Source organism: Giraffa tippelskirchi, chromosome 2 (genome assembly GCF_054371585.1).
Source record: "Giraffa tippelskirchi isolate mGirTip1 chromosome 2, T2T-mGirTip1v1.2.pri, whole genome shotgun sequence".
Taxonomy (NCBI): Eukaryota; Metazoa; Chordata; class Mammalia; order Artiodactyla; family Giraffidae; genus Giraffa; species Giraffa tippelskirchi.
In genome coordinates, this window is record NC_137276.1 from 106,907,205 (window position 1) to 106,926,208 (window position 19,004).

The 19,004-nt window shown below is 47.5% G+C and overlaps 1 protein-coding gene and 1 long non-coding RNA gene across 8 annotated transcripts in view; one reads left to right on the forward strand and one right to left on the reverse strand.

Moving 5' to 3' along the window:
* PRDM15 (PR/SET domain 15) overlaps positions 1-19,004 on the reverse strand; it is a 58,539-nt gene that overhangs the window by 36,235 nt on the left and 3,300 nt on the right. For 4 of the 7 annotated variants that reach the window (XR_014078030.1, XR_014078029.1, XM_081574176.1 and 1 more), the window contains exons 2-5: positions 10,007-10,052; positions 9,391-9,484; positions 7,811-7,964; positions 5,452-5,704 (exon numbers count right to left, since the gene is read on the reverse strand). Coding sequence is in view for 4 of the 7 variants with exons in the window: in XM_081574176.1 (XP_081430302.1) it covers positions 5,452-5,704; positions 7,811-7,964; positions 9,391-9,484; positions 10,007-10,043 (538 nt within the window). In the remaining 3 variants the exon portion in view is untranslated. Of the gene's footprint in view, positions 1-5,451; positions 5,705-7,810; positions 7,965-9,390; positions 9,485-9,785; positions 10,053-19,004 lie in introns of all 7 variants that reach the window. The other 3 variants (XR_014078031.1, XM_081574177.1, XM_081574178.1) reach the window with 1 other exon arrangement.
* LOC145539889 (uncharacterized) lies at positions 2,839-7,654 on the forward strand. Its single transcript, XR_014078032.1, has 2 exons — positions 2,839-3,746; positions 7,350-7,654. It is a non-coding gene; the product is annotated as an uncharacterized LOC145539889 (long non-coding RNA).

Consider the following 19,004-nt stretch of genomic DNA (forward strand, 5'->3'; position numbering starts at 1 on the left):
GTGTAAAGAAGAGAAATTAACCTTCATGGACATTCAATGAAAACATGTGGTTAGGAAGGTAAATCCAATACCAGGGAAAAAAATATATAAAGTTTTGAAAGAAGTGTGTGTCACTGCTCCTTCCGGTGGAAGGAAAAATACTTCCTTCAGTATTTAAACGTCTATTCTGGCAAACTGCAAACTGGCATAAAGTTTGTGTAATTATTAATAGTGCCCAATGTTCTTAGCAGCCGAGATGCAGAGTCACGGCTACCCTGGTGCTCCTGAACAAGAGCAGTCAGGACAAGGTGGGGAGGCAGATGTTCTGGACGACACGGTTCCAGGCTCATTTCATTAAGATCTGTTCTATCAAACGCAGCCCCCGAATAAGGAGCTCTCCTACAGGTAAAAAAAAAAGCCAACAGGATAACTGTCACTCTGATTGTTGTTGTTCAGCTGCTAAGTTGGGTCTGACTCTTTGCAACCCCATGGACTGCAGCACACCAGGCTTCCCTGTCCTTCACTATCGCCTGGAATTTTCTCAAATTTGTGTCCATTCAGTCAGTGATATTACCTAACCATCTCATTCTCTGCCATCCTCTTCTCCTTTTGCCCTCAATCTTTTCTAATATCAGCATTTTTTCCAATGAGGTGACTCTTCGCATCAGGTGGTCAAAGTACTGGAGCTTCAGCTTCAGCATCACTCCTTCCAATGGGCTGATTTCCTTTAGGATTGACTGATTTGATCTCCTTGCAGTCCAAGGGACTCTCAAGAGTCTTCTCCAACAGCACAACTCTAAAGCATCAATTCTTCGGCACTCAGTCTTCTTTATGGTTCAACTTTCACATCCAGACTGGAAATACCATAGCTTTGACCATACGGACCTTTGTCAGCAAAGTGATGTCTCTGCTTATTAATACGCTGTCTAGGTTTGTCATAGCTTTTCTTCCAAGGAGCAAGCATCTTTTAATTTCATGGCTGCAATCACCAAAATATAAAATCTGTCACTGCTTCCACATTTCCCCTTTCTATTTGCCAGGAAGTGATGGGACCAAATGTCATGATCTTAAGTCTTTTGAATGTTGAATTTTAAGCCAGCTTTTTCATTCTCCCCTTTTACCTTCACCAAGAGGCTCTTTAGTTCCTCTTCACTTTCTGCCATTAGAGTGGTATCATCTGCATATCTATGGTTGTTGATATCTCTCCCGGCAATCTTGATTCCATCTTGTGCTTCATCCAGCCTGGCATTTCACATGATGTATTCTGCATAGAAGTTAAATAAGCAGGGTGACAATATACAGCCTTGCCACATTTATTTCCCAATTTTGAACCCATTTGTTGTTCCATGTCTGGTTCTAACTGTTGCTTCTTGACCTGCATACGGGTTTCTCAGGAGACAGGTAAGGTGGTCTGATATTCCCATCTCTTGAGGAATTTTCCAGTTTACTGTGACCCACATAGTCAAAGGCTTGAGCACAGTCAATGAAGCAGAAGCAGATGTTTTTCTGGAATTCCCTTGCTTTTTCTATGATCCAACAAATGTTGGCAATTTGATCTCTGGTTCCTCTGCCTTTTCTAAATTCAGCTTGTACATCTGGAAGTTCTTGGTTCAGGTACTGCTGAAGCTTAGCTTGAAGGAATTTGAGCATTATTTGCTAGCATGTGAAATTAGTGCAATTGTGCGGTAGTTTGAACATTCTTTGGCACCACCCTTCTTTGGGATTGGAATGAAAACTGACCTCTTCCAGTCCTGTGGCCACTGCTGAGTTTTCCAAATTTGCTGGCATATTGAGTGCAGCACTTTCACAGCATCATCTTTTAGGATATGAAATAGCTCAGCTGGAATTCCATCACCCACACTAGCTTTGTTTGTAGTCATGCTTCCTAAGGCCCACTTGACTTCATCCTCCAGTATGTCTGGCTCTAGGTAAGTGACCATACCATTATGGTTATCTGGGTCATTAAGACCTCTTTTGTACACTTTTTGAGTCTATTTTTGCCACCTCTTCTTAATCTCTTCTGCTTCTGTAAGGTCCTTAGTATTTCTGTCCTTTATGGTTCCTATCTTTGCATGAACTGTTCCCTTGATCTCTCCAATTTTTCCAATTCTATTATTTTCTACTACTTCTTTGTACTGTTCATTTAAGAAGGCCTTCTTACCTCTCCTTGCTATTCTCTGGAATTCTACATTCAGTTGGGTATATCTTTCCCTTTCTCCCTTGCTTTTCGCTTCTCTTTTCTCAGCTACTTGTAAAGCCTCTTCAGACAACCACTTGGCATTCTTGCATTTCTTTTTCTTTGGGATGGTTTTGGTCACTGCCTTCTGTACAATGTTACAAACCTCTGTCCATAGTTCTTCACTAGCACTGGCACTCCATCTACTAGATCTAATCCCTTGAATCCATTTGTCACTTCCACTGTATAATCATGAGAGATTTAATTTAGGTCATATCTGAAAGGTCTAGTGGTTTTCCCTACTTTCTTCACTTTAAACCTGAATTTTGCAGTAAGGAGCTCATGATCTGAGCCACAGTCAGCTCCTGGTCTTGTTTTGCTGACTGTATGAAGCTTCTCCATCTTTGGCTGCAAAGAACATAATCAATCTGATTTTGGCATTGACCGTTTGGTGATGTCCATGTTTAGAATTGTCTCTTATGTTGTTGGAAAAGGGTGTTTGCTATGACCAGTGTGTTCTCTTGGCAAAACTCTGTTAGCCTTTGCCCTGCTTCATTTTATACTTCAAGGCCAAACTTGCCTGTGCTCCAGGTATCTCATGACTTCCTACTTTGGCATTCCAATCCTCTATGATGAAAAAGGTATCTTTTTTTTGGTGTTAGTTCTAGAAGATCTTGTAGGTCGTCATAGAACCATTCAGCTTCTTCAGCATTAGTGGTTGGGGCACAGACTTGGATTACTATGATACTGAATGGTTTGCCATGGAAATGAACAGAGATCATTCTGTAGTTTTTGAGATTGCACCCAAGTACTGCATTTCAGACTCTTGTTGATTATGAGGGCTACTCCACTTCTTCTAAGAGACTGTTGCCCACAGCAGTAGATATAATAATGGTCATCTGAATTAAATTAGGCCATTCCCATCCATTTTAGTTTTACTGATTCCAAAGATGTCAATGATCACTCTTGCCATCTCCTGTTTGACCACATCTAATTTACTTATCCATGGATCTAACACTCCAGGTTCCTATACAATATTGTTCTTTACAGCATTGGACTTTACTTTCACCATGAGACATATCCACACCTGAGCACTGTTTCCAGTTGGCCTAGCCACTTCATTCTTTCTGGAGTTATTAGTAATTGCCCTCCACTCTTCCCCAGTACCATACTGGACACTTTCCAACCTGGGGTCTCATTTTCCAGTGTCATATCCTTTTGCCTTTTCATTCTGTTCATAGGGTTCTCGCAGCAAGAACACTGGAGTGGTTTGCCATTCCCTCCTCCAGTGGACCATGTTTTTGTCAGAACTCTTCACTATAACCCATCCGTCTTGGGTGGCCCTACACAGCATGGCTCATAGCTCCAATGAGTTACACATGCTCCTCTGCACTGACAAGGCTGTGATCCATGAAGGAGAAACTCCAATATGGGGAGATAACCTCTGTGCTGGCTTTGACCTTGAGAGTCATGAGGCATGTGCCACCCTCCAGGACACAACGGATAAGGTCAGACCCTAACAACCGAACGTGCAGTCTGGGCTAGTCCAGGACTCACATGGAATACGGAATCCAGGACACGAGGAAACCAGGTTAGTAAGATGCTGGTGACCCTGGAAGCAGTGGGGGAGCTGGCTTCATCCCACCCACGGTGGGTGCCTCTGGCGGGCAGGGCCAGGTACCCAGTTTTAGCAAATCCAGTGGGTGGGTCTAGGAGCAGTCTGGTGAAAAACCAAGGGTCTCTCCAAATTCCTTCTGTCCCCTTTCCTATCAAAATAAAGAAAGGCCCATCAAGGCCAGTGTCCCTCTGCAAATATCCCTGTGAAGATGTAAACCCTCTGCTGCTATCAGGCCCCATGTGCAGCCATCTGTCTTTCCTGGGGGACCCCCCGGAAGCTCAGCACACCACCACCTGCAGCACACCACGACCTGCACCCAGGCTGTAGTGACTGAAGAAAGACCCCGGAAATTCATGTCTACCCAGAGGCTCTGGGCAGGGGCTTTGAAGAAGTAACCAAGGCAAGGCAGGTGAGACTGGATTCGGTGGTCCTAAATCCAGTCTCCTCCCAGAGACCCAGGGAGAGATCCTGGCAGGGACGAGGTGATGCAGCGACCAGCCAAGGATCGCCAAGGGCCATCAGCAACACGAGAGCTGGAACAGGGGCCAGGAAAGGACCCTCCCTCCCGACCTCCGGAGGAGCCAGACCTACCCACACCTGGATCCTGGACTTCAGGCTTCCAGACTGTGAAACAGTACATTGCTCTCATTTATGCCCTGGTCTGTGGTGCTCTGAGAAACCATGTGGGCTGCCTCACGGACCCCTCCCTCCTTGATACTGCTGGGCAAGCCCACCTGGAGTGGCTCCCAAACCTCGGCTATGATGCAGGGGTCACGGGACAGCCCAGAGCCCCCCAAACTTGTTACCCCTCTTGCCCTACTGACCCATCTGTAACCCACAGTGCTCAAAACAAAAGAGATCATTTCCTTGTCAGAATCCTGTGGTTTGGGGTCAGGAGAAAAGTCAGCGTCTGCTTCTCCCCCAGAGGAATTAATCTTAGAGGCAGCCACAAGTGTGTCCGCCCCAGGCAGGCTGTGTGAAATCCCATTCACCCAGGTCACAGAACCACATGTAAGCCATTCACAAGGTCAGGTGGGGAGGACATGCACCCAAAGGACCCACAATGAGGACTGAAAAGACTTAAGTTCACTGGCCCCCTCACAAGGTCAGATGCCCCAGTTCGGGGTAGCAAGCCCTGCATCTGATTTGTTTCTCCAGTACGATGCAGGTGAATCACAGGTGTTCACTAGGTCTTTCTCTGACCCCCCCACACGCATACACGTGTGTACACATGCATGGACGTGCATATACACACACACACATATACACACCCCAACCTCTAAGAGAAGGCTGCTGGAGCCAGAATCTGGGTTCAAATCCTGATTCCTTCACTCTCTGCTCTGTGACTCAAGGCAGGTTTCTTAACCTCTCTGTGCTCCATTCCCTCTGCCCAAACCCTGGGACCATAACCTGACCCCAGAGGATGGGCAGGTGAGTGACGTGGGAAGCCAGAGGACCGCGCTGGGAACGGAGCTGCTGCCAGCAAGAGTCTGGCCTGGGGAGAGCTCTTCTAACAGTCTCTCAGGCCGGGCAGTCAACATGCAGACCAACCAACCCATCCACATTCCCTACCCCCACAGGCCTGCCCAGCCAGACACCTCTCACCAACATCAGGGTGCTGTGAGAGACAGGGGCAGCAGGACAGCAGGCAGGCTGGGGACAGGGGGCCACCACATACCCTGGAGCCCAGGGCAGGCCTGCCTCAGCATGGGCTTGTCCATCCTCTTGGCGTAGAAGGCTGCGTACCACACACGCAGCTCGGTGCCCGGGGGGATGTCCCGGGAGGTGGTGAAGTACACGTCGCTGCCATGCTGGAAGGCCGTCAGGTTCTGGTGTCCCGGCTCCGCTGCCGGCCGCACCAGCATCATCCAGTTGCAGTCGTCCTCGTTGGAGGTGTCGAAGCACACGGGGTGCCCGTCCTTCTGGAACACCTGGAGGGAGGCGCAGCCCGCCGCAGGGCAGGGTGGGGGTTGATTATCCACCAGTGTGTGTGTCAGTGCGTGCACACAAGGGGCTGCTGAGAGACCAGTCTAGACACTGCCACATCAGTGGCCAAACAGGGCACTGTACGGACCTGTTCTACATTGATGCGTGTCTACATTGATGGGAGGGCAGGGGAAGACCCCCAAAACAGGCCAGGATGGTCACAGGCAAAAGGGAAGCAGGAGGCATAGCTAAAGGTCAGGTGTCACTGGGAGACCTGAGTGCTCAGGTGGGTACTGGGACGCCTCACCCCCACCTGTGGTCCAGGTGGGCACCTGGCCATGTGTGCTCTGCTCCTGTTCCAGGATGCACGAGGAAGCCTGAGCTCTACTCCCAGATCAGGAGTTCTCAGGAGCCCTGAGTTCTACTCCTGGCCCAGGGTGTCACTGGAACACCTGGACTCTGTACCTGGGCCAGGTGTATCAGGACACCTAAGTTCTTCTCCCAGTTCTGTTGCAAGTATGTTCAATGACTTTGGCAAAGTTCCTGAATCCTTTTTTTAAAATTTTAGCTATTTATTTGTTCATTTATTGACTTTTTGGCCATTCCAGGTGGCATGCGGGATCTTAGTTCCCAGACCAGGGATTAGACCTGTGCACCCTTCAGTGCAAGTGCGGAGTCTTACCCACTGGACCATGGAAGTCCCATTCCTTGATCTTTATAAGCTGTGCCCTCGTCTAAAAAGCAGCACCATCACTTTATGGATGGAATGCAGGCAGGGACAAGGGGGAGAAGCTTGAATATTTTGAAGTTCAAAGTAACCACATGGAATAGGGGGCTCCTGTCCCCTACTTTCTGATGCAATTGTTTCCTGATTATAGAAACAAATCTCCCTTCTTCTCCTGGCTTTTCCTGTAGGGGCTCCCCACTGCTAAGAGCTAGAGGCCCCCCTCTGACGTTGGGAGTCCTCAGAAGCAAGGAGAGGGTTAGAGGGGGCTGCCAGGCACCTAATGCCCCTCAGTTGATATGGGGGCTGCTCCCAGTTGGCTTTGGTCTCCTTCTGTGGGCGTAAAGTGCCCCCAGCATCCAGGTACCCAACACAGTCTGTGCTGGAACAACTCAATACCAGACACAAACCTTCAGGATCTGAGTCACCGAAAGAGACCCAAATAAGCACAAAGGGCTTTTTCAAAGAGGCCTTGGCCAACCACGGGCCCACAGCGATTATGCCCATCAGCCCTGAGTCTCTTGACATCACTCCTGCACATAAAACAGCCTTTCTTTCCTTTCTTTGTAAACAAATCAAGTCCCTTTCCCTTCTCTCCGCCGTGCTGAAATCTGCCTTATAAACTCAATTCTCCAAGGACTGTCGAGTCCCCACGGTCAGCTGGATCATCTCCGTCCCAAAACACTTGGGTCTCTGCTAAGGGTCTCCAGAAAAGCTCACCTCTGGGGCTCACTGCTGCCTGACCAGCGCCAGTTCCTCTCAGTTTATTGCATGGGTGTTTCTGAAGGCTGCCTGCGGCTGAGCACTCTGGGCATGGGGCCAGAGCTGTGACCCACACTCACAACCCCAGCCTCGCGGCGCCTCTGGGGTCTCACTTTAAGTGATCAAGTCCTCCCTGTGATTTTCTTCCATTTCCTTTTTTTCAGTGTTACATAGAAGCCATCATCTTCCTGTCTGATGTGCTTTTCAGAGCTGCCAAATTTTGCACTGGTCTCTCACCAACACAAAACGCCTTCCTTTCAAAAGAGCCTTGCAAAGTTCCCTACACTCCACACAGGTGTGAAATCCCCACATGGTCCTGCAAATTCCACAGAAAGGTCCTCCTACAGCCTGCACTGGAGGGGTCCACTCTTGCATATGTTTTAAATACACTCTTCTGAGTTCTGCAAAATACTAACTTAACTCATGCTCTTGTGATATAAAAATAAACTAAAAAGAAAAAAGAAAAAAACACTGTCTTGGAAATTCAGCAGAACTACAACACCTGGAGCTGTCTCTAAGATGTTTATAAGTCACTGAACTCTTCACTGAGCATCGCCCTTGCCCACCTGCACACGAGGAAGGTCACAAACAAGGGTGCCGCAGCCCACACCGGCCCAGAGTGTACCTTCAGTGGAAACGCAGACTCCTTCTCCCATTTGGCGACGCGTCGCGACTCAAATGGGCCGAACTGCGTGCGCTTGACGAGCTGGGTCACGGCAAACACCCCCTCAGCTCCGTCTTCCAGGCGTCTGATCTCCAGGTTGGAGGGAAGGGATGACCTAGAGATGGAACAAACCAAGAGTCTCGGCCCCAAGAACCCACCAGCCAGGGTGCCACTCTCACCAGGGACAGAGGGTTAGGATGACGGAGAAGGTTGCTCCCGCTGGCCCCAGAGCTGGTGATGGAGGGGCACTGACTTGAGGATGCGTTTATACTCCCCACCCAGGAGACAGAGCCAATGCTCATGTGCATGCATACAAACACACACCCTAAGTGTGGGCTTCGATGGGCCCATAGAGAGGGAGGGAGGACCAGAGAGACCATGAAGAGGTGCCACGTGGAAAGGACCACAGGAATGACAAGAAGTGCCAAAGAGAGTGCATTTCGAAGACCAGAAGAGGGTGTCCCGTGAGGCTGCACTGGGGTGGGTTCATCATGAATGTGGCCCTTTTAAGTCAACTCGGGCATCGTTAAGGAGAGGATATGTGTATCCCAGTGGGGAGAGGAGAGGAGGCATGTCGGTGGGGACCTAGCACAAGCCAAGACCAGGGCACACCTGACCCACGTCTGGGGTGGGGCATGGACCCCTCACAGGAGCGGCAGGAGACTGGCTGAGACGAGGAACCCATCCGGGAAGGATCGATGGCTCCCACTGGAGCTTTGTGGGGAACGGGCAACCACTGAAGGGTCTGGAAGAGAGCTGGTCAGATCTGTGCTCCAGGCCAAAATAGGAATCTCTTTGCTCTGCACAGGTAAGTCACAGTCAAACCAGTTGGGAAGCTTCTAGGAACAGCAGTGATAAGATGACAGCTTGAGGGCCAGCCCACTCCTAAAGCAGATGTTGTGAAGACAGCCATGTCCGAGGGGCCATCCTCTCCTCTTTACAGTTGAGGCAACCGAGGTGCACAGAGGTGCACATCTCGTCCAGGTCCAAGCAGCTACTACGTGGCAAACGGGGCTGCGACCTGGGGGCCCCACAGGGGACACAGTCCCCCCGGCCCCAGGGAAATGTGGACTGGCAGAGCCACGGAGCCCCTGCACCATATCTAGGTGCTCGTCCAGCAGCTACTCTCCCTTTGCCTGGCCACCGGTACTCACCGCCCCCGGCTCCAGCCCCCAGCCAGGCATGTGTCAGACAGCAAGCCTGGGTTCAAACCACAGGGGAGACTGAATGAGCAGACCTACAACCTCAGTCGTGGCCGCTTGGTGTATAAACCAACTCAGCACCCCAGCTGAACCAGGAACTAGATAAAACATTGACCCGGAAGTCTCCTCGACACGCCCTAGCTCATCCCGGGGGCAGGTAACCAGCTCGCAGTGGATGGAGATCCCCGACGGCCAAGAATGAGAGGATGGTCCCTCTCCTCCTTATTTGCTGCCTCCTCCCTTTGTGTAGACACCGCGGAGGCCAGGCTCTCGCCACAGGTGACAGACAACTCTGTTTGACAGGCAAGATGGTAAAGACAGCTGGAGGGGGTCACTCACCTGGCCCTGCTTAACACGAAGGAGTCTTTGACCATGACCACCGGGCCCAGCTCAGGACATTCAGAGTCGTGGTACTGGCTGCAGTCCTCACACCCTGCAAACAGACATCCCGGCATCAGGGCGGGGCGTCAAGCGGGAAGGGAGACACCCACAGAGCATCCTGCAGCCTGGGGGTGACCCACAGCGCTCCCCACAAGTTGCAAAAAGAGAGCAACACAGGGCGCATGCCCCCAGGAGAAAAACCCAGCTCCGTGGCACGTTGCAAGGCTGACCGAGTCAGCTCTACAGGGATGGGGGACGGGGTCTCCGTAAATGAGAGTAAATGAAAATCCACCAACATAACCTGTTTCTCATACATCTAACATGTCAGAAACCTTTCTAAAACCCAGGATTACCTTTCTGAGTCTGCTGCCACCCCTGCGCCAGTGCCCTTTGCCGGGTGTTCTGAGAAAGACGATTCTTTTAAAATCGGACCCGGTAGCACATTTCATGTCATACACCGTGGTTCTTAATAACAGGTAAAATCCCAGCTAAAAGGAGACAGCTTTTCTCTACACAGAGACCAGACGTGCACGTGGCTCTGCCTGCTGGTGAAGGTGGGCCTCGGAACACTTACAGATGAACATGATCTCTTCATTCCCATCCTCAGCCATCGCCGCCACCTGTCAGGACACAGCGCCGCATTAGAGAGCAGCTTTGCGCCAAAGGCATTTTTTTTTTAATTTATTGAGTAAACTTGATTTACAAAGTGGTGTTAATTTCTGCTACACGGCAAAGTGATTCAGTTACATATGCATGCGCGCTGAGTCACCTCAGTCCTGTCCAGCTCTTTGTGACCCCATGGACTGTACCCACCAGGCTCCTCTGTTCATGGGATTCTCCGGGCAAGAACACTGGAGTGGGCTGCCGTGCCCTTCTCCATCGGTTATATATACAATTCTTTCTTACATTCTTTCCCACTGGCATTTTTGATGATTAATATTTTTTAATGGGAGGATAATTACTTTACGAGGCTGTGTTAGTTTCTGCTGTACAATGAAGTGAATCAGCCACATGTATACATATATCCCCTCCCACCCCCATCTCACACCTTGACGTCGTCACCTCAGAGCACCGAGCTGAGCATCCTGTGCTTCTGGACCTAGAGTCTGTCATTCAGAGTCAAGTCAGGAAGAATCTCACATAGGAATGTATATATGCGAAATCCAGAAAAAAAGATACAAATGAACCTATTTCCAAGGGAGGAATAGAGACACAGACGTAGAGACACGTGAACACAGTGGGGGAAGGGGAGGGTAGGATGCATTGGGAGGTTGGGATTGACATATATACGTTACTGTGTGTAAAATAGCTAGTTAGTGGGAAGCTGCTATAAAGCCAGGAAGCTCAGCTCAGTGCTCCACTGGCATTTTTTTTTTTTTTTTAGTATTTATTTATTTGGTTACATCAGGCATGTGGGATCTAGTTCCCTGACCACGGACCGAACATAGGCCCCCTGCACTGGTAGCATGGAGTCTTAGCCACTGGACTGCCAGGGAGGTCCCCCTCCACTGGCATTTTTAAAGACAGTTCCTGCTAATGGCCCCCTAAACCATATACAGAGACTGACTTTGTGATTAGAAAAAAAAAAAATTTTTTTCCATTTTGTTTTTTTGGTCACACCGTTTGGCTTGCAGAATCTTAGTTCCCTGAGCAGGGATAGAACCTAGGCTCTCACAATGGAAGCACGGAGCCCTAACCACTGCACATCCAGGGAATTCCCTGACTCTGTGCCTTAAAGGCGACATGCAGTACAGTCCTCTTCATTGTGGGATGGGTTTGGGGCTTGAAATGTTGCCTCATCTAGAACAATGTTGCTTTTAACAAGCCATGCGTGAACATGGCTCTGGATTTAGGACACTGTCATGAACTCCAACTTTCACCTTTTCCTAGCAACCATGCGCTTCCACTTATAAAATAAATATTGTTGTTGTTTTTGTTCAATCGCTCAGTTGTATCTGACTCTTTGCGACTCCGTGGACTGCAGCACTCCAGGCTTCCCTGTCCTTCACTATCTCTCAGAACTTGCTCTAATTCATGTCCATTGAATCAGTGATGCCATCCAACCATCTCAACCTCTGTTGCCCCCTTCTTCTGCCTTCAATCTTTCCCAGCATCAGGGTCTTTTCCAATGAGTCCACTCTTCACATCAGGTGGCCAAAGTACTGGAGTTTCAGCTTCAGCATCAGTCCTTCCAATGAATATTCAGGGTTGATTTCCTTTAAGATTGACTGCTTTGATCTCCTCGCTCTCCAAGGGACTCTCAAGAGTCTTCTCCAACACCACAGTTCAAAAGCATCAATTCTTCAGCACTCAGCTTTCTTTACGGTCCAACTCTCACATCCATACATGACTATTGGTAAAACCACATCTTTGACTACACGGACCTTTGTCAGCAAAGTGATGTTTCCACTTTTTAACACACTAAGTTTGTCACAGCTTTTCTTCCAAGGAGCAAGTGTCTTTTAATTTCATGGCTGCAGTCACTCTCCATGGTGATTTCGGAGCCTAAGAAAATAGTCTGTCATTGTTTCCATTGTTTCCCCATCTATTTGCCATGAAGTGATGGGACCAGATGCCATGATCTTAGTTTTTTTAATGTACTGCCATTTAAAGAAAAACAGTTTTCACGTGGCCACTTCTATTCTTCCTCCCTCACAGGACTGTGAACGCCCCCAGGGCAGCCTCGTCTCACACGACCTCTATTTTTCTCCACCTGCTAACCTCTGCGTAACAGATTTCTCACATTTCTCTAGGGAACTAAGGCACCATCTAACATCATGGAGGGGAGCCCTCCTGCTCTCTACAAAACCTTTATCGCATCTGGTCACTTCTATTTACGGTTCAACCTTGAGGTTCACCTCCATAGCAGGCAGCTGCACTCAGCCCCACTACCTATATATTCGTGGGCTATCTGAACATGTTCATTCTGGGGTCTCAGACTCCTGACCCATAAAAGGGAAATTAAGATGCCCACCCCACGTAGTTTTGGGGGGAGTATAAAGTGAGATACACCCAGTGTGTGCCACTCAATAATAGTTCCTCTTCCCTCCCACCCCTCCATCCCCAATTAAGTCAACCCTGTACATCCTTCCTGTATCCCACTCCTGGCCAAGAACATCTGCGGTACCATTTTGGGGAAGTATGCAGGCTGGCATACTTCCTGAATGCTGATTCCACATGCCTTCTGCCCCATTCCCATACCCAGGAGCTGTTAAAGAATGAACAGCAGATGATGCAAAGTCCAGATGTAAATGCAGATCTGCTGAGCACATAATTTCATGAGCAGAGTAGAGGACAGAGTTGAAAATTCCACCATGGAAGTCAATTGCTTACAAGGAAACAAGGCAGAGAGAAGGGATTTCCAATTTGCCCTTAAAATGCCAAGGATCCATAACCAGGGCATATTTCCCCAGACACAGCACAGTATCTTCTGTTCCCGGGAACAGTCCTTTATGTTACAAGATGTCTCCAGTGGCTCAGCATGTGTAACTTGGGGCTTCCTGCCTGATGGCCTGCATGGGCAGGGGCAGGGGTCAGTCTGGAATGTGGGTAGCAGCTGGTCACAGAGCAAAAGAGGAAGGACAAAGAGGAAGGAACATGTGGAAACCCACTTTCATGAGCTGCTGAGGTGCCCCCAGGGGCCTGAGAACCGTCTGCCTACTGGCAGGAGCCCCCTCCACTGGTCAATACCTGCTCATGTTCAAGGAAGTTCTCAAGAACAGTTCTCAAACTGCAGCCAGATCATGGCAGAATACAGGGTGCCCACAAAGCTGGCAGCATCAGAGGGTGCAAATGATGGGAACCTCTCGGGCCTTTCTCGAGGCCTGGTGTGGCCACCTGCCTCTGGTCTGGCCTCTCAAGGAGTCCACTTCCTTATTATAAGTAGTGCTTCTATGAACACTGGGGTGCCAGAATCTTTCTGAATTACAGTTTTCTCCGGATATATACCCAGGGATTGCTGGACCATATGCTAGTTCTTAGTTTTTTAAGGGACCTCCATAGTTTTTTCCATAGTGGTTGTAACAATTGACATTCCCTCCCCTCCAACAGTGTGGAGAAGGCAATGGCACCCCACTCCAGTACTCTTGCCTGGAAAATCCCATGGATGGAGGAGCCTGGTGGGCTGCAGTCCATGGGGTCGCTAAGAGTCGGACACGACTGAGCGACTTCACTTTCACTTTTCATTTTCATGCACTGGAGAAGGAAATGGCAACCCACTCCAGTGTTCTTGCCTGGAGAATCCCAGGGACGGGGGAGCCTGGTGCGCTGTCATCTGTGGGGTCGCACGGAGTCGGACACAACTGAAGTTGACTTAGCAGCAGCAGCAGCAGCCAACAGTGTAGAAGGGTTGCCTTTTCTCTACGCCCTCTCCATCATTGTTATCTGTAGACTTTTCAGTGATGGCCATACTGACCAGTGTGAAGTGATACTTCACTGTAGTTTTGATCTGCATTTCTCTAACAATTAGTGATGCTGAGCCTCCTTTCACATGCCTGTGGGACATCTCTGGGCTTCTGCGGTGGCTCAAATGGTAAAGAATCTGCCTGCAGTGCAGAAGACCCGGGTTCGATCCCTGGGTCAGGAAGATTCCAAATGGCTACCCACTCTGGTATTCTCGCCTGGAAAATCCCATGGACAAAGGAGCCTGGTGTGCTGCGGTCTAAGAGGTCACAAAGAGTCAGATAGTTGGCCATCCCTATGACTTCCTTTGTCAAAATGTCTATTTAGGTCTTCTGCCCACTTTTTGACTGTTTGTTTTTCTGTTACTGAGTTAGACAAGCTATCTGTATATTTTGGAAATTAAGCCCTTGTCAATTGTATCATTTGCAAATATTTTCTCCCATTCCATAGGTTATCTTTTCATTGTGGTTTCCTTTGCTGTGCAAAAGCTTATGAGTTTGATTAGATCCCATTCGTTCATTTTTGCTTTTATTTCTATTGCTTTGGGAGACAAAGAAAACATCAGTACGATTTATGTCAGAGAATGTTTTGGCTATATTCTCTTCTAGGAGTTTTCTGGTGTCTTGTCTTTATGCCATTTTGAATTTATTTTCATGTGCAGTGAGAGACCATGGTCAAACTTCATTGTTTTACATATAGCCATCCAGCTTTCCCAATGCCACTTGCTAAAGAGACTGTCTTTTCTCCATTGTACATTCTTGCCTCCTTTGTTGAAAATTAACTGACCACAGATACTTGGGTTTATTTCTGGGCTTTCTACTCTGTTCCATTGATCCATAGGTCTGTTTCTGTGTCATACCAAGCTGTTTTGATTAGTATAGCTTTGTAATATTGAAGCCTGAGTTGTACCTCCAACTTTGTTCTTGCTCAGGATTGATTTGGCAATTCTGTGTCTCTTATGGTTCCAAATAAATTTTAGGATTATTTTTCTATGAAATATGTCTCCGGTCATTTGATATGGATTGCAATAAATTTGTAGACTGCTTTGAGTATTATGGCCATTTTAACAATGCTATTTCTTCTAATCAAAGAGCATGGGCTATCTTTCCATTTCTTTAAACAATATTTAATTTCCTTTATCAGTGTTTTATAGTTCTCAGCATGTAAGTCGTTCATTTCCTCGATCAGCTTTATTCCTAAGTATTTTTTATGCAATTCTAAACAGGATTTTTTTTTAACTTTCCCTTTCTGATATTTCACTGTTAGTGTAAAGAAGTGCAACAGATTTATGCATGTTAATCCTGTATCCTGCTACTTTGCTGAATTTATTTATCAGTTCTAGTAGTTTTTGTGTAGCATCTTTTTTGTTGTTGTTCACTGGCTTAGTTGTGTCCAGCTCTTCATGACCTCATGGACTACAGCACACCAGGCTTCCCTGTTCTTCACTATTTCCTGAAGTTTGCCCAAACTCATGTCCATTGAGTTGGTGATGCCATCCAATCATATCATCCTCTGTTGCCCCTTCTCCTGCCCTCGATCTTTTCCAGCATCAGGGTCTTTTCCAATGAATCAGCTCTTCCCATCAGGTGGCCAAAGTATTGGAGCTTCAGCATCAGTTCTTCCAATGAATATTCAGGGTTGATTTCCTTTAGGATTGACTGCTTTGATCTTCTTGCAGTCCAAGGGACTCTCAAGAGTCTTCTTCTGCACCACAATTTGAAAGCATCAATTCTTCAGCACTCAGCCTTCTTTATGGTTCGGCGCTCACACCCATACACGACTACTGAAAAACCATAGCTTTGACTATATGGACCTTTGTTGGCAAAGAGATGTCTCTGCTTTTTAATCTGCTATCTAGGTTTGTCATTTAAAAAAAAAAAGCAGAGACATCACTTTGCCAACAGAGATTTGTTGTGATTTTGGAGCTCGAGAAAATAAAGTCTTTCACTGCTTCCACTTTTTCTTCCTTTATTTGCCATGAAGTGATGGCACTAGATGCCATGAACGGGTTGTCATTCCCTCCTCCAGTGGACCATGTTTGGTCAGAACTCTTCACTGTGACCTGTCCATTTTGGGTGGCCCTGCATGGCATGGCTCATAGCTTCATTGAGTTACACCAGCCCCTTTTCCACAACAAGGCTGTGATCCATGAAGAAATAGCATCTTTAGGTTTTTCTACATATAGTATCATGTCACTTGCATATCAAGACAATTTTATCTCTTCCTTCCAGTTTGGATATCTTTTCTTTTTCTTATCTGATTGCTGTGGCCTGCACTTCCAATAACTATGTTGAACAGAAGTGGTGAGAGTGGACACCCTTGTTCCAGATTTTAGCAAGGAGGCTTTCAGCTTTTCACTGTTGCATATTACATTAGTGATATGTATGTCATAAATAGGTTTTATAAAGAAGCTTCCTGAAGTCTGTGCTATCCTGGAAAAATCCCTTTGGTGCGTGGAATGCTCCTTTGTAGAAGGGAAGTTCCATCTCCAGACTTCTCCAGCATGTAAGAAATCCCAGGAATAAGGGACTGTAGATAGCACTGTTGTAGGGGAAAATGACAGAAAAATTCAAAAAGTGTGAGATTCAGCCATTTTAACTACTGATCCTGGAGAAACATACCTTACACCAGCGGTTCTCAAAGTGTGGTTGCTGGACTAGCAAACAGTAACACCAGCAGCACCTGGGAATTTCTTGAAAAGGCAAATTCTTGGGTCCCTCCTCAGATCTGCTGGAGCAGCCTCTCCAGGCTGGGATCTCCATACTCTGCAAACCTTAGGGTATTTGCAAACCTTTAGGTTATTCTGATGCAGCTCAAGTCTGAGAACTGCTGCTTAACCTTAAATCTTTTTAAAACGTACATGGCTGCCAAAAGAAAACAAATGACAACTGTGATCACTGGAGGACCACAGTAATAGTGTCAGGAAACCAGATTCATCATGAGTGTCAGTTAGGCTCAGGTCAGGATGACCTGTGTGTAACTTGGTGAGAAACCAGAAAGGAGGGGTGATGTGGAGCAGATGCTCCCTGTGACAACTGAGGTTTATGAGGCAGCCCCCGTAATGACAACTGTTAAAAAACAATTCTGAAAAGGAAGATTAAAGTGGGAGGAATCACCCTACCCGACTCAAACTTAATTATAAAGCAACAGCAATGAGGACTCGGGTTTAGGTGGAGGGATAGAACCATGGTCAATGGAAATGGAGAACAGAGTCACACAAATATGCTCAACTGATTTTGAACAAAGGGTAGAAGTTGCTCAACTGAAGAAAGATGGTCTTTTCAACAGTGATGGAGCAACTGGACATGCAGAGGTGAAAAAAGAAAAAAGAAGAACTATGACCTTACATCTTACACAAGGATTAATTCCTAACAGATCAGAAACTTAAAAGGATAAAAAAAATTTTTTTTTATTTTTAGAAAAATGGGAGAAAATATTTGGAAACTTGGGCTAGCCAGCTTTCAGACTTGTTATCAAAAGCATAGTTTAGTAAAGGAAAACTGATAAATGGGACTTCACCAAAATTTAAAGATTTTGCTTTACAGAATTCACTGTTAAGAGGATGAACAAAGTAAAAACCCAGAGATATTTTAACAAACCATGTATCCATATGTAAGATACGCAAAGAACTCTTAAAACCCAAGGATAAAAATGCAAGCAACCCATTTATAAAGTGACCAAAGGACATAAACAGACTTTTCACCAACAAAAACACTGGAATGACAAATAAGCACATGAAAAGATGTCCAAAATCATTAGCCTCCAAGTACAAACCACAATAAGACCCCACTACACACCTCTCAGAACAGCGGGGATGAGGAGACTGGGGCATCCATGTGCCCTCGTGGGAACGGAATTCCATTCGACAATTTCTGATAAATCAACATGGCCTATTGGCTGGGTGGTCATCCCAGAGAAATGGAGAGTTACATCCATATAAAAGCCTGTACACAACTGTGGGGGCAGCTTTAACAGCCCCAGCTGGAGGTAACCCAGAGTGCCTCACTGAATGACTGGTTCTGTGGCCCATCTACAGTCTGGAATACTAGTCAGCAACTGAAAACATGGAACTCCTGACATAAGACAGACCCTGATTAGTCTCCAGAATGCTGCTGGGTGAAAAAAGCCAATCCCCAGAAGTTACATATTGTGTGATCCTGTTCACGTTCTTGAAATGGCAAAATTAGCGAGAAGGGAACCAGAGCAGTGAGTGGTTGGTGGGGGTCAAGGAGGGGTTGGGGTGGAAGGACAGAGGGCATGAGGCTACAAGAGGGCTCCAACGGGGCGGGCATGTCCTGTGTCTGGACCCCATCAAGGTCACCATTCCTGCTGTCACCCGGTACCAGAATTGGGCATGGTGGTACCACCGGTGCGAAGTGGATGAAGCGAACATGGATCTCTGCGTTCTTTTTTACAACCGCCTGGGTATCTACAGTGACCTCCAAATCACAGTAGTTTAAAAGTGACTTCCAGCACAATGCGTGGGAATAGTCTGGATCCCGGTGGAAATAAAGCACATATGACCTTGATTGGACAGCTGGATATTTGAACACTGACTATCTGGCCAGATTTTGACCACATTAAGGTGCCAGCATTAAATGTTTTAGGTGGGCTCACGTATTGCAGTTATTTTTAGAGTCCTTCTCCTGGAGAGACACAGACTGAAATGTTTACAGATGCAATGATGTGACCAGGGTTTGCCTCCGGGTCCAACCAGTAGCAAGTCCTGGCCGGGGTGGAGGGGGTAGCCAGGCCCGAGGCAACGGTAGCTAGGGCGGTGACGGACACATGACTGTTGCCAGCCTGTCTGTTTCCTGTGTTCAGTTTTTCATACTAAAACTCCTTGTGAGTGGTACCCGTACACACTTCCTCTGTCCTCTTCTTCCATTGACTTTTTTGAGTCCTGCCCCAGAGCTGACTGAAGACACATGTCAAGTCCACTAAACACCTTTTTCTTCACCTCACTTGACCTCTGGGTCATGCCAGACGTGGCTGCCTGCCTTCCTCTCCCCACATTCACTCACCGTCACCTCCCACGCCCGAGTCGACCCAGGCCCTGACCCCACGTGACCCTTAGGTCCAACCATGGCCGACCTCTTTGCCAACGGTCCCACAAAAGTGTTGTGAGAAATGCTATTTCCTGCCCTTCACCTGACAGTATAAGTGGCTCA